We start from the raw sequence: 16,166 nt of genomic DNA, 5'->3' as shown, positions 1-16,166 counted from the left end.
TGGGGGGAACAGAGCCCAAGTTCCTACAGCCCCGAGTGGCTATGGCTAGTTTTACGATTATTGATCCATTGAAACAAAATGATATCTCATTTCTTTAACTCACCTCAATTTCTTCCCAACAAATTTGTCATAATTTTATGATTTCCATATAAGGATAGCTTTTTAAAAAAAATAAAAAGACAGGTACCTGCCATGTGATACCATCACATAAGGTTAAATTCTCAGTTTGAACCCTGGTTCTATTTGGCACGTTAAGTATGTGTTCAGTGAAGCACTGTCATCAGGCTCCCAAATAATGCACGAGTCCAGGTATGAGATTTTGCTCATATATGCTTTTAAGAGTGATGTCAATGAAAACCTCCATAAGTGTGACTAAACTTCACCTGAGACCAGCTTGTAATAAAACTCTTGTCTTTACAGTCCTCATGTGTTCTCCCTATTTCAAATTGTTGGTAAAAAGGAACCCTAGACAGTTATAGAAACGTACTACTTCTAGTCTGGTAACATTGAACGACCATTGAAAGTTGTGGACTTTTTTGCCAAAAATCATAATCTTACTTTTCTTTAAATGTATGCCTAGAAAGCTCTCCTTATTTTGTCGACAAGGCATCAACCTTTCTCTGAAGGCCTATTGCTGTTTAATCCAAGAGAATCAGATCTTCAGCATAAAGGCGGCAAGGGATGTGGAAGGAGCCCATTTTGGTGAAAGTGAATTGCTTATTTCCAAAGTAGATGACAGGTCTGCCATGTATAAAATGAATGAGAAGGTTGCCAAGGAGCAGCCTTGGCTCAGATCATTCTGTGTTACAATTTTCGTAGCGAGACAACCACTTCAATCAAATATAAGCTGTGCCCAGTTTGATGAATGTTAATGCCTGGATTAATGATACGGGACATGTTCTCATTTTCTCCCACAAATGACCTCTTTCACTGTGTAAAAGGGCATGCAGAAATCAATGAAAGAGCAGCACAGCTTTTGATTCAGTTGAAGGGACTTCTTAACAAGCACCCATAGGGAAAAGCAATAGTTGATCTTTGAATGGCACTCACCAAGCCCACCCTGTTCGATATAAAGTCATACAGTTTATGTAAATACAAGAAGTCCACATAAAACCAGGCGATGCAGATGAATTGGGTGGAAACCTGATCAATTGTATTCGACGGCTACTAAGGCTTCTTATGTTCTTTAGCCTTTCACCAATCCAAACCCTGCACAGACTGCGGGAGCCATGGTGGAATGCAAACGGCCTCAAATCCAAGCACAGCAGAAACAAGCAACAATCTGCACACACGCTGCGGCTCTTCACAAATTGCCACACCCTGATGAATCCTTTCCTGCATGGGTTCTCAGCTGCCCAAGGCGCTGCCAAGACGTGATCTGACTGAGTCTGGAAGTAGTTTTTAATATACAAAGGAGTGCAGTTCCTCTAGGTAGACAAGACAAAAGGGATATGAGCGTTCCAAGTTTTTAAGGGATATGCTCCGATAGGGGCAATTGCCCTCACACACCCTGAAAGGTGTCATGCTTCATCATTGGGCAAGCTCCTCGTTGGGCCGGTGCCTCAATGCAAGAGGTGCTCTTTGCTGGAAATCTTTTTAAAGCCGTGTGATGAAGTTGGGGTGTGTGGGATTTATTTGTGGGTGTGTGTAATTTGAATGATGTGCAATTCTACGAATTCACCTCCTCAAAGTACTAGGTTATCAAAGAGCATAGTGCTCTCTTCTTAGCCAATCTCAGTCCCAGCTACCTTTTTACTGCCTCCAAGGAGCTGGCCGCTCATGGTCCGAGCATCTTTTACACAGACCTCATTCCACTGTAAGGAGATGGTAAACTGACTTGGAATCCTTAGTTAAGTTGTAAATGCCCTGATCAGTCGGTACACGAAGGCATTTGTACTTTGACTATCTGGCCTGGCTTTTATGGGCAACTGATACGTCATTATAGGTTGCGACGAAATTAAGAGGATTGTGGCATATAAATTAGATTTTTGTACATTGCATTAACGTTCTAGTTAGAAGTGAATTAACCGAACCTGAACGGGACACTTTGCTTTTTCTCTCATTACCTTAGGCAGTTTCTCATTTTTGGTGAATTTATTTACAATGTTTTTGCATTGCTTTCCTTTATGTAAATACCCTGTGCCTTGTACAATAAGAATTTATATTTATACTCTCATAGCAGAACCTGAGGCCTGTAGGTCAGGGATGTCTAACATCAGCCATTGAGAGCTCCATGTAAGATTTTTCATATTTGCAAAGAATTATTTTGCATACATTGAATCAAGATGGATCTAATTTATTTAACTAATAAGTATTCTCAAAGTTTGATGTGGCTCCAACACTCCTGGCCCAACTTTGGACACCAAAGGTATTACTAGAAAGACATAGCTTGTCCTAGTTGCATATACATTCAGTTCCTTTACATTAAAAGTGCAATAAATCATTTTATTTTTTATGTATTTATTTAGTTTACATATTCTTGCTTTAATGTACCATTCTTTTCTTTGATCATGCAAGCATTGAATCCATCCATAAAGCTGATCATCCTTTGTTGCTTTCTCTCCACCAGGTCCTACCTGGACATGGCCAAAGTAGTTGTGTTCAGCTTTCACTTCTGGTTTGTGCTGTGCCTGATTTTCATCACGGGAACGACGCGCATCAACATCCTGTGCATGGGGTATCTCATGGCCTGCTTCTACTTCATGCTCTTCGGGGGCAATCTTCTTCTGAAGACAGTCAAGCACATTCTGAAGTTCTGGGACTATCTGATTGCCTATACAGCCTTTGTTATAACCATGAAGAACCTGCTCTCTGTACGTGTTGACGCTGAGTAAAATAGAATTCCAGTGTGCATGCAGATGGGAATGATTCTCAAAGTCCACCAATACTGAGCAAAAAAGGGATCCTTTATGTTCTGGAATTTCTCTGGTTCCTAGTTCCCCACAGAGTAGTAAGTATTTGGGCGATAGAATTTGTGGGTGCAATGTAACTAGCTTAAAACTCAACAATAATGCATTTCCACAAGCTTTGTATTATTGAAAGCTGAGTTCCCCATTTCACTGCCCAAAAATCATGATTTTAATCCCAATATGTTAAGAAAATGTATGATTTTTTGTTTGGTCTTACAAAAACCAGGAGTAATCTTGGGAGGTTGAAAAGGTCTCTTCTTTCCAGGGGTGCTCCCAACCGTAAGCATTTAAACATGTATATATGGTTTTTAAAGGAGCATTTGCTGTAGCTATTTTCAATTTTTCTCTCAATTACATTTTTGTCCCATAAAGACATTTTCTTCCACCCTGACAATAAGTAAATCACCGACCGTACTCAGGGGTGGAATGGGTGATTAAACAATTAATACCTCTAAATTTACATGTTTCTGGTGTTCACCAACTTTGGATGGAATTGACGTAACAGAACACCTATGCCTCTCTTGTGGGAGGCGAGTTACCTGAATGTAAAATTACACCACTCAAATGTAATTATGTATGTGAATAAATCAACTAAAGATAATAAATTCACTTTTTGTGAATTTCGTAATGTAACTTTACACTAGTAAATCTTACCATATATCCACTTAAATTGAACATAGATGCGCAAATAACTTTATAAATAGGATTATCAATCCATAGCTATAATTCTAAAACATAACACTGGAAGATCATATTGTTTCAACATAAGGATATAAAGAAAAAGTAAATGATCAGAATCAATTTCTACACGGTCAGTTGTATTGATCCTTTGCTTTGAAAATACAGTTACGGTTAGGAAGAAATACTAGAGTTAACGCAGTGATAGTAAGAATACATTGCAGCACACTAGCATAATATGTTCAATCCAGTGTAATGGTTAAATCCATTAGCTCAAGTAAAAAACACCAACACTGGACAAAAACTTGGAGTTTGTTCTGAAACACTGAGACAACACCTAAACCCCAATTTTGAGTCGGAAGGAATTAGGTGTGGAAATTCCTGACAGGCGGAATATCCATTATCCGTTGTCTCTGAAAATAATTCATCCTATTAAATACTATGGAATGGGGGATAACTGTGGAGACCAGGATTTACAGTGCAGAGTACCACAAAGAACCTGTGTAAGGTGGGGATGATGGGTGAGGGAAGGGAAGGCTGTGCCTCGGCAGAGGGTTGGGCAAAGTTTTGGATGTTCCCACACCCAGAAAATCTGGGTGAAGGAATACTCGCGCATTTATAATTTTGCGTAGATTTCCCTTTCATACCCCTTGTAATCAGGGACCTAAAACACTCCAGTATTAGGTAATAGATGTTGTTGAGACTCACTGATAATTGGGTAGGACAGGTAGGTGTAGAGTTGTTATGGCACCAATATATATTGGCGGTCAGGGCAGGCCCTGTGGCATACCCACCCGGAAGTAGACAAAACCCCTGCAGACAGCCATCCTCATGCTGCACACGGCCTTTTATCACACACTGCGTGGGGTTGGCCTCAGGCAGCCAACCCTATGGCGTGCACAGCCTTTGCTTGTGTGTGTCATGGGCTTAGCCGCAAGGCCTGTTTTGCAGCCAGGGCATGCTCCCAACTGCCAACAGGCAGGCTCACGCTGCGCACAGATTTTGGCCATGTGCGGGAGCTGGTCATAAGGCTTGGCCTGATGCCAGGCCTTGTGGCAAAACCCCCAGCAGGCTGGCAACCCCACATCATGCACATCCTTTGGTGTGTGCAGTGTAGGGTTGGCCTTCAAGCCCCGATGACCCCATCCTTCAGGCTCAAATATAATTTAAAAAAGTGGAGGATGGCATGCAGCCCCCTCTCCAAGCCTTAATACATCCCTGGGACCCAAGACAATGACAAATAGGAGGGGAACTGCACAGGCCCCTCCCCAAGCCTTCTTGGGCCCGGCGACCCCATGCCCTGGGGCCAAAATCTAAGGAGGGGTGTGCAGCCCCCCTCTCCAAGCCTTATTAGGCACCCGGGATTCCTTCTCATACAAAAAAATATACTGTAGGTCTACTGTTCAAAAACGTTCAGAAACTGATGCACGAGAAAAGAGTTACAAAATTATAAAAGAGTAAGCTAACGTAAACTCTAAGAAAAATGTACTTAAACAAAAATTGTACTTAAACAAAAATAGTTCCCATCACCCATCAACGATGGCTTGCTTCATCATCTGGGAACACTAGGGATTACCATGAATGTCACACACCTCAAGGATTGTGGTGACTACATAGTTATCCCAGACGTGAGTGCTGGTATAGCTTTTTTTTATGATGGTGATCTTTGGAGGGTGATGGTTGCAGTGCAAAAAGTGATGAAAAAAGTGCTACTAAAAATGGCTATCAAGACACAAATACTTTTATTCTGGCGCTGCCTTGATGCCAAATTAAAAACAGTGCATAGACAGCTTTCACAAATAACTGTCAGATTTAATGGGTCTACATGTTTCGGCTAGTGGATAGTGAAATCCTAGCTCTCATCAGGACCTTAATTTTCATGCTACTGCAAACAAATGTAAGTGTATGTAAAAAAACATATAACAAAGTTTAGGTTGGTCACGATACAACCTGAGTAGTCTTGTAACGTCCAAAGGGACTGCTACAGACAGTAGTATGTTATATGGCGACAGTTCATTTGACCATTACCAATGCACTTACCCGTCTTGGTGCGGGTGCGCCCCTCGCCTCACCTGGCATCCGCTCAGGATATGAGGCACCGCTCTACAAAGAAATGGATAGAAAATTTACAAAAGCACCCCTATAGACCAGCCCAATTTTCATCTGTCAGGGGTAAAGTAAAATTCCATCTGCGCTCCGTGGTGCAGTCTAGAAACAGTATATAACATGGCAGAAAGAAGGTCAAAAAGGACTGTTTCAACAGTTCAACATATCGCATATGTATGAATAAAAGATTCAAAACAGGCTATTGTATTGCCTATCCATAATTCCCTTCATAAGATGGAATGCTCCAATAGTTAGTATCTGGAACCTGGATTTAGCAAAATATTTATGCAATATATTGTGGTATGGCTCCGTGATTCTAGCGCTATCTCTCAGCGTGCCAAACCCTAAGAGTGACTAGATTAGGCTGTTTGGCTGAACGGAAATATTCACTACTAGTGTCGTCCGTAATCAGACAGTAAAGGACAAGCACCACAAACAGTTTCTTAACGCTAAAGGGAGGGATCATAGGGGCAAAATTCAACACGTATTATATAGCCCAGTTACATCCAAGGTCAGAAAAGTTTGCTTTATGAATTTGAACAACTCGAGAACTTCTCCAAGCTGTAAAAAGGCAAAAGCAAACACGACAGTTGAAATGCGCCACAGCGTACTCCCGCTTACCTATCCGTCGGTACCCCTCGCTGAAAGTCGAGCTGGAAGGGGAGGTAACCGGCAGGGAAGCGGTCCGCTTTTTAAATAGACTTCGTAACGACCGCCATTCCCAGTGTCTCACGTCCGTGGTTGCATCAAAGGAACGCGGTGATACGTCAACGTGACGTGATTATGTCACGCCTACGAAACTGCTGGGAAAAGTAGTTTATTAAAGAGTAATAATTCTGGTGAGGCAGACCCAAAAAAGTTTCTGCTCGGTGTGCGTTGTTTATAACAAAGTGTATATTATAGAAATAATACAAGACAGGTCAGCCGACCCGACTCGATGACTAGAACTATCTTAACCTGGTTCAGTCAAGATAAATGCTGAGAGCTGCCAAAGCGAAAGTCGGCAGGAAGCAGATTCCTTCCCTTGGGTTAAATGTAGTAAAAAAGGGGAAAAGGCTGTGTTTTGCCCCCCGCCCCAGAGCCATCATAGGTCCGGAGATCCTATACCCCGGTGCCATTTTTTGTTAAAAAGGAGAGGGTGGCTACACAGCTCCCCTCCCCGAGCCCTTTGAGGCCCACGGGACCCCATCCCTTTCATCCAAATTTGATCAAAAAAAGTGGAGGGGGACGCTGAGCCTATTTTGCCCCGGGAATCCCATCCCCCGGGGGGCGAAATATAAAAGGGGAGAGTGCCGGCACGTCTCCACTCCCTGCACCCTTATAGGCCTCAGGGATCCCTCCTCCCTGGGCCAAGCCTTATTTAAAAGGGGAGGGGGCTGCGTGGCCCCCCTCTCAAAGCCTTATTAGGCCCCGGAGACCCCATCCCCCAGAGCTAAATTTAATAAAAGGGAGAGGGGCTTGCAGAACCCCTCCCCAAGCCTTATTAAGCCGGAGGGTCCCAATTCCCATGGGCGAGTAATTAATAAAGAGAGAGGGGTGTGTGGTTCCCCCTCCCTGAGCCTAATTAGGCCCCAGGGATTCTATCTCCTGGGGCTGAAATGTAAATAAAAGGGGAGGGTACTGTGCGTCTCCCCACACCACACCTATATAGGCCTAGGGGACCCCATCCCCTGGGCCTGTGCTTTTTTTAAGAGGGAGGGGGCTGCTTGTCCCATCTCCCTGAACTTTATTAGGCACTGGGGACCCCAACCCCCATGGCATGCCTTTGATATTGGTGGGTGCCCTGGTGCCCACCTGGGGCACCCACCATGCACACGTTGGGGACCATGGAGCGAGCCCCAGGGCCACCGCGGCCCCAGCCTGCTGCTAAAGCTGGCTTTGCTCCCACTGTTTGTGCTGCTCCCTCCCGGCAGGAGCAATCTGTTGTTCTGTTGCAGGCAGAAAAACAGAATAAAAGTCTGCTCCCAGCTGGTACAGGCATTTTTAAGCTCCTACCCACTGGGAGCAGTCTTTGTGTTTGCTCCCATTTGGCAGGAGATTGAAAAATGCTCCCGCCAGATGGGTGCACACACAAGTTTCCCCTCCCACGCCGGTGCGGGCAGAGAAACCGCTGTGTCCCGAGGGTGGGCTCCTCGAGATGCAGCAAGTGAGCTGGCCCCAGGGGATAGTTCTCCGGTACCTTTTTTAAAAAGTCGTGGTCCTGCGGGAGGGTTCCCCAAGGTCTTTTACATGGTTCTGGCGGGGGACTGCCCTCCCCCTCAACAAACTCTTTGGGCCCCGGGGAATAAGGTCACCAAAGCCTAATACGGCTCAGGGAGGAGGGGGTCTACAAACACCCCCTTCCCATAATATTTAAATTGGGCTCAGAGAGACAAGGTCCCAGGAGCCAAAAGGTTCAGGGAGGGGGGCCGCGCACCCACCTCCCCTAAGTAAGTTAATTGCCGCCAAGAGAATGGCGTGGGATTCCCGTGGGATTGCGGCAAAAAATTATTTCCCCAATTTTGGACACAGGGGGTCCCTCAGGATTCCCCCAAGGGGCCAAGGGCGACAGGGTATCCCTACCCTATCCCCTTATCTAATTTTTTTATCTTTTTTTTCAGGACAGGAGACTAAGTCCTTGAGTCCTGTAATGACTGCCAGGAAAATTTTTCTCATGTTGCTGCCAGCCAATCAGAGCGCTCGCTCTCCGGGAGCGCATTGTGTCAAGGGGAAAAAAAGCTTCCCGGGTCAATCAGAATGCTCTATTTTTAAATTGGCGACCCCACAAGCCTCTCGAGGACCCCACTGTCCAGATATACAAGTATTTTCAAACCATTTTCACAAACTACTGAGCGGATTTACATGAAATCACAATAAGCACAATCTGCGGACCAATAACTAGCTTCCTGACAAATATGGTGTAATTCTGATTGTTTGCAGTAGCGCTTCATGAAGAAGTCTATGGAAAATACATGGGGATTTTGCATTGTGGCATCCTCCTGTTTTTTTTTGGCCCCCACTTGATGGATCACCCTGAAACTTTCCATACACTAACTAGGCGAAAAAGAGTGTTTTTTTGAAAGTTTAGTGGAGATATATATATATGTATGTGTGTGTGTGTGTGTGTATGTTTAATTATGCATATGTATGTATGTTTATATATATCTTATATATATAAATATATCTGAAAATGGAAAGATATACATATATAGCTAAAAAATCATTTATTTAGAAATAATCATTTTAAGAATATGATTATGGGGCACATGCATCAAACTTCATTTTTTCAAATACCAAATAGCGATTTTTAAGAAATCGCTATTTGGTAATCGCAAAATGCAGCTCATCAAAACAGGATGCAAATAGCGATTCTCTAATTGAGATTCTTTAAGAATCGCAATCGCAATTAGGGAATCGCTATTTGCCCATAGATGGAAATGGTCATGTATTACCTAAATTACGATTACCTAATTGTTAATCGCAAAGTAGGTAATGCAGAGGCAAGGGTGCCCGGGGGCCTAAGGCCCCTCTGAGGCGCCCCTAATAAAAAAATTGTGAACATGTAAGGCACACACATGCCCTGGGGGCATATGTGCGCCACATGGCACTTTGAAAAATGCAGTTTTGTGCATTTTTCAAAGTAGGCACATGGTTAACATCAACTTCAAATTGATGTTAATTAGCATTTCCTAAAATGCACAGTTCGCATTTAGGAAAGACTTCTTGCATGTGCATTAGGGAATCGAAAATTGTGATTCCCTATTTGCATTCGCAATTTAGGTAATCGCAAGATATTGCAATTACCTAAATTGCAAATCATAAAAACGTTCTTTCATAGCAAAAGGCCATTTTACGATCGCAAACGGACGATTTTTGCGAATCGCACTGTTTGTGATTGCAAAATTGCTTGATTCATGTGCCCCTTTATGTATAGAATTTTTAAATAATATATAAATTAAAATACATTGTAGTAGTTTAGTAAATATAATTAGTACATGTGTTTATGTTTAAAATAATATTTTGAATACAATTATGTTAAGTGATTTAGTAAAGTATGTTAAAGGGAATCTTTCACATCAATAAGTGAAAGTTGATGTTATTTTATTTATATTGAATTTAAAATATAGGTATATGGTTTGTAACAAATGAAAAAGGTTTTTATTTAAGGGTATTGGTTTTTAGATTAGGAAGTGAATTTTGATTCTTAGGCATTTGTAGTTTTTAGGGTCGGCTTGGTGTTTTTAGGGATCTGAGATGGGTTAGTGTTTAGGACTTTTTAGCATTCACTGATTGGTAGTATAGAAGGGGTAGTAAGGAGTTTTTAGGGTTCAGGCTTGGGTAGCGCATATGGATAGTACAGCATTTTTAGGGCTCAAATCTGCAGTGTATGGGGTAGTAAGAGGTTTTTAAGGCTCAGGGATGGATAGTTTACAGGGGTATTAATGTGTTTTTAGGGCCTAGGGATAGGTAGTTTAGAGGGGTAGTATAGAATGTTAAGGGCTCATTGATGCACAGTGTATAGTAGTTGTAAGTATTCAGTGATGGGCACTAATGGGTTTTTAAGATTTAGGGATGGGTAGTGTATGGGATAGTATGTTATTTTAAGTGCTCGGATGGGTCGTGTAGAGAGGTGACAGAGAGCCTTAGGATTAGTAATGGATAGTAGTAGTAAGAAGTATTTTGGGCTCGGTTATAAGTTGTGCATAGGGTTAGAAAGCCTTTCACCATTACAGGCACAGTGTTACAACTTTGAATTGGTAAAATACAACCCAAACCAATCTGGAATGAATAAAACCAGCTCCTGATACCTGTGTTTCAATTTTATTAGAGCTTGTCTGAGAAGCATAACTGTCCAGACACAAAAGAGCACCCAGTACATGTCTATACAATGCCCTTTGCCTGGGGTGGGGTACTGTCTATGTGTGTGTGTGTAACACATAACAGGTAACTGTGCAATATGGTCCAATATTAACATTAAGTGTTTCTGGTGAAATCATAAACAACGAGGTGAAATATTTTCCTGCAAAGACCATGGGACCGGAGGTTGGAGGGTTTCCAACAGACATCGTCAGTTTCAATTCCGATGCCTAATTACATTGTAGGCGGTCGGATTTGAAACCGGCCGGTCATTCCGGCTGGATTCTGACAGGCTCAAGGAGCCCGTCTGCTAGTCAGAGACTGGCCCATAATCCCAATGGACGGAGTTTCCGCCATTGGGATTACGATGCTCGATTTCTGTCAGGCCTTCCATGCTGTGCTTTCCGACATGGAAAGCCTGTCGGAAAGCGAGTTTGGGGCCCCTAGCAGGTCCCCCTTCTTGCGGCTTCCGGTTGAGGGCCAAGGAGGCACTGTGCTGTGTGGCAGGCACCCTGTGGTGCCTGCCACATGGTGCAGGGATAAACACAATCTCCCATTTCCCTATGGGAGCTTGTGCAATGGCTATTTTACGGCCATAGCACAAGCGCCCCTAGGGAAATGTGAGTATGTGACCGCACCATGTACGGTTGCATCGTAATTCAGGGGTCAAGACCGCCGACCGGAGGTCGGTCGGTCCCAATTCCACAATGATGTCGGTCAGAGGCAACTCCGACCAACATCATAAATGCCCCCCATGTGTGTGTATGGGTAACTAATATCTTACCATTGAGGAGTTCTGGAGACATCACAAAACATGAGGCCGAATAACTTTCCTTCTAACATCTTTTATTCTGAAGAAATAGTTCACTACAAGCTGCTGAGTATTTCTTTCTTTAAAAGTTGCCTTTTGCAGGTGCACCTTTTATGTTATCTTTAGGAAGTTCGCGAAGCTTGTGAATTTTAAGAAGCTTAATGAAATTTGCAGCAGTCCGACATTTATGCTCACTGCCTAGATGAAGCACCATCATATATGGTCAGAATTCATAGATGCAGGGTTAAAAACTAGTGTGAAATTCCATTACATCACAAATATACACCAGTTGCAATAGTTACAAGGATACATCGTGATACTATTGTATAGTCTCATGTGCATAGGCTACAATTCAGAGAGCAGCAAGGCTTCATTAGGGAAGAAATTGCTGATTATTGTTATCCCTTCTTTTTTAATTGCCCCAAATGTAACTGATGACTCCAACATGCATCAGTGTACTGGTGATCTTACTTGTGTCAAAGTGAGCACACTGGCTGAATTAATATATTTTTTTCCCCAGATTGGAGCTTGTGCGTACCTAGATAAATTGCTACACAACAATTGCTGGTTAATTCAGACCTTCAGTATGTTCTGCACTATCAAAGGATATGACTTGCGTAAGTATTAAACAGTCTCACGTTTGACTCATATCCAGTCATGTTTGTAATTTACCTTGTTAATCAACACCTGAAATTTGTGGCATGAAAGTTGTTCTTCTGCGTCTGGGACATTAAGAAACAGCCCTCACCTTTACTTTTAAGTGTGAATGTGAAACTCGGCTCTATTGAAGAGCGCTATGTTAAAGGGGATACAGACTTTATTTAATCAAATACAATACGGCATTCCTTAATATTTGTTTAACTGCTCTTGAATCCACAATTAAAAACTCATTCCATCCGTCTTCTTTTTGACTTGTTTTGTAACCTGCGGTGACAAATGCCATCAGTGTCTTAAATAGAAGTTACCTCAGAAGAGTATAGGGCATGCAGTCTGTAGAAATGGTACAGCAGTAAAGGTGCAGAATAAAAGGTTGCATTTTTTGATGGATGGAACGGAAAATAACAAATATATTTAGGTATGTAATAAAAAGAAACATAAATAAAAAATAATATTTCTATATATTATATATATATATCACTTAAAAAACCATAGGTTTCACACATGTTATAGTTAGGTGGATATTTCACTCGTAAAAAACCAATGAAATTCCCCCGTTATAGTTAGTTCAGATAACTATAACTCGCGCGCCCGCAATCCTGCTCATGATGTCACATATTACATCACTCATGACATGGTCAGTGGCATCACTCATGACATCACTGATGACATCATCCTTGTGATAGAGTGGCGGTCGTGCAAGTTATAGTTATCTGAACTAACTATAACGGGGGAATTTCATTGGTTTTTTACGAGTGAAATATCCACCTAACTATAACATGTGTGAAACCTATGGTTTTTTAAGTGAATTTGCAAGGTTTTTTAAATGCTAATTCCTAACTATAACGTGTGTGAAACCTATGGTTTTTTCAGTGAATTTGTACGTTTTTTTAAATGCTAAGTTATGTATGTATTATAATTGTTTTTATATATTTATTTTACAATAAACTACGTATTACATTTTTTTATTTATTTATTTTTTTTGGTTTTGCACCCCCGCGATTTAAAAAAATAAAATAAAAAAAAATGTTTCTGCCTTCGGGGTCCTTCAGGGACCCCCTGACAAAGGCTAGGGGGTCAGGAACTCTCTACCCTGCCCCCTTTTCACGTTCAACACCTTCCTTTTTCACTCTCGCACTGAAAACAAACAAAATGGCGGCCGACACTCCCTGATTTCGACCGATTCGAACGTTGACTAACATGTAACCACCAATCAGAATTACGCTCGCGCACGTTAGGGTGCTCGCACGGTGCGCGCACGGTGCGCGCACAGTGCGCGGCTATAAATATGTATGTGCTTTTAACTGCAATTTTCTCAGGAACTACTGAACAGATTGACTCCATATATGCAAAAGGCACATCCCTGACCTGAGGACTACCTCTCTGCCAAATTTCAAGTAATTCTGTTCAGCCGTTCGGGCTGTACCTTCAACTAAAGGTCCTATGGGAAAATGCATGGGGAAAACGTGTTTTGGGATCCCCCTTTTTTCTCGGCCCCCGCTTGACGAATCCCCCCGAGACTTTCAGGGTAGGAGCTGAGCGGAGCGCCCCATTAGTTTTGAAAATTTGACGAAGATTCGTCTACCGGCGCCAAAGTTATTCAAAATAGAATTTTCAGATTTCCTATGGAAACACGGTCCTAACTATAACTATCTACTGGCGACCGCCAGTAGATAATATGTATGTATGTATGTATGTATGTATATATATATATAGCTAGCTAGCTTTGGATCACCACTCTTCATCCAGTGGTCTGTTGAGCCGTAATTCACATTTTGCTTCCACCCATCACAGCATGGGGCAGTGGGTCAGCCCACTAAAGCCACTGGCCTACTTGCACCTTGAATACCAGTGTGTTGCCTGATCACATATGCATATCTGCCTAAAAAGAAGTGCATTTCTGCTGTGGAATGGCTGGTGGGCCAATATTTAACTGTCAATGCCTTTTTTGAAATGTTCATTATTTGTTTTTATTTTATGATGTTTACCGGTGTGTTTAAGCTATGCCTTCAGGTTAAAGAAATTCAAAGCCAGTAGTCAGTGGCAGCCTGTGAAATTTGAAAGTGGTAGGGCGGAAAAGTAAAGGAAATGGCCACCCCTTTATTTTTATGGTGTGGGTGTTCTCCCCCACACTGTGTGTCATGCACACTGTCCGTCGTGCACACTTGCTTGTGCCCTTCATGTCCTGTGCTGCACTCAGAACCCTTTCCTGTGTCAGCGGGGAAGTGCTGCTGCAGGACCTGCACCAGGAAATGCACCCATAGCTTAGATGGTTATGGTACCTGCAGAGGCAGATTGTGCGCATCCTGCAGGTCGTGGGATGGGTTTCGACATCAATGACGCACACTTTTATCACTGATGTGTTAGTTAAATGAGGGCCTTTGAGCGGAATAGCAGGAGCGACTTGTGTACACAGCTGCACACCGCGGTAACAACGGCAATATAAAAATATGTGACTATCATCTTTTATACATGTTGATTACAGCAAACTGCAAGGTGCGTCGCTCTGGGCTCTCTGTGAAGAGAGATGAGTGTGTGCGCGTTTCTGGCTGCGCTGTGACAAACACACCTGACACCTCATGCCGGCTGTCTGCATATCATCACGTCACTCTAACTCGTGTTGTTTTGAATGAATCACTCGCTCCCATACTAGATATTAGCAGATTCAAGTCTCCAGATGCAGGCATCATTAGCAGTCGCGGCCGGCATGACGGGCAGGAAGACAAAGGTGATTGACACAACCACAGACTATTCGATGAAAGGGGCACATTGAATCCCCTTTAAGTAAGTTGATCACATATCTATGACTTTAATAAAATCAAAGGGTTTTTGTCGAACTCCAGACCCATTAACTACATTCATGGCCAATGCGTGGAAACGGACTAGCATTGGTTTAATTCGGATTGTGTCTGGTTGGCACCATGCACCGTACACTCAGTGTTGTTAATCACAAGTGAAGAGCAGAATTCCGGATATTGTTTTCTTACTGATTGTTTTCGGTTTGAACAATTCGCCATTTTGTTTTCCTCACTGGTGTTGTCCAGATGGTGCGTGGAACTGGCATGTCTCTCTCACGTGTCTGTGCTGTCATTGAACTCTCCCGGGGGAATCAGCAAGTTGTTCACTTCGCATTCAGTACACTTTGTTATGCTAGGAGGGTCCAGCGTAAGCCCAGGAAGGCCGGACCCATGATAAAGTGTCATTATATCTACACATGCTAAATGGACATCCAATGAATCTGGATGGACATGCAGTGTGAGTGGTCGTCACGTGACTCCTGAGGGCGGGGTTCGGTGTTGAGGCCTTCTGAAGAGCCTTTTTACCTAAATCCCCAATACTTCACCTCAGTCTTATGACCTTCGAGCCGTCTTTCTGTGTCTGTTTTCCATCTGAAGGAACGGCACCCCCATTCTGCAGCCGGGGAGCCATAATGATGGGGGCGGGGGCGTGTGCAAGGCGGGAGAGACTACATTTGAAAAAGCTTTCGTGCGCCGTGTGTTTCTCGCCAGTGCTGAGTCTCTCTCATTGTGCGGTCCTATTTTAAATGGTGTCAGTCTTCTGCATGCTGGGGGGTGGTCGCGGTTGGTAAATAAAATAATTAAAGATAGCAAAACTTACCTGAATGCCTGGTACCGCCTCCGCTGCTGGCCGGTCACGCTGTACTGGTGCAGCGGCAGCTCAGCTGGGTCCGCGACGCGTGTTCCTGTCTGCAGGAACCGGAAGCAGCCAGCTTCCCTCCCCTACCACAAGCCAATCGTCGTGATTGTAGGCGCTGCAGGAAAGCGCCCCAGCCGGGACATTTTCTCTGGCTAGAGAACAAGGGAGAGTGGGCGGTCCTGCTCGAGGGCAGGAGGGCAGTGGCTTACCCACTGTTGTGGGTACTGATCGTTTGGTCGGCCCTGGAGCCGGCCAAACGATCAGTACCCACAACAGTGGGTAAGCCACTCCCCCCCTGCCCTCGAGCAGGACCGCCCACCCGCCTGCCTCCAACCCGGCACAGAGGCACTTCTGCTTTCACGCAATGCGAGAAGGCAGAAACGTAAATGGTAGTTTTTACCGTTTATGTTTCTGCCTTCTCGCACCGCGAGAAATCAGTGGGGCGACGCCCCCACGCCCAAATGGGGGAGCCACCACTGCCAGTAGTACTGATTTCTTTTGTGCCTCTAACA

The 16,166-nt window shown here is 43.5% G+C and overlaps 1 protein-coding gene across 1 annotated transcript in view; it reads left to right on the top strand.

Annotated features, from left to right (window-relative positions):
- The window catches only part of LOC146812454 (piezo-type mechanosensitive ion channel component 2-like), a 711,007-nt gene that overhangs the window by 377,900 nt on the left and 316,941 nt on the right, over positions 1-16,166 (top strand). The window contains exons 26-27 of the mRNA XM_085619448.1: positions 2,570-2,813; positions 11,861-11,957. Of these exons, the coding sequence (XP_085475574.1) occupies positions 2,570-2,813; positions 11,861-11,957 (341 nt within the window). The remainder of the gene's footprint in view (positions 1-2,569; positions 2,814-11,860; positions 11,958-16,166) is intronic.

Source organism: Triturus cristatus, chromosome 7 (genome assembly GCF_964204655.1).
Source record: "Triturus cristatus chromosome 7, aTriCri1.1, whole genome shotgun sequence".
Lineage (NCBI taxonomy): Eukaryota > Metazoa > Chordata > Amphibia > Caudata > Salamandridae > Triturus > Triturus cristatus.
Note: the sequence above shows the minus strand (reverse complement) of the source record. Positions and strands in the feature narration are given on the sequence as shown.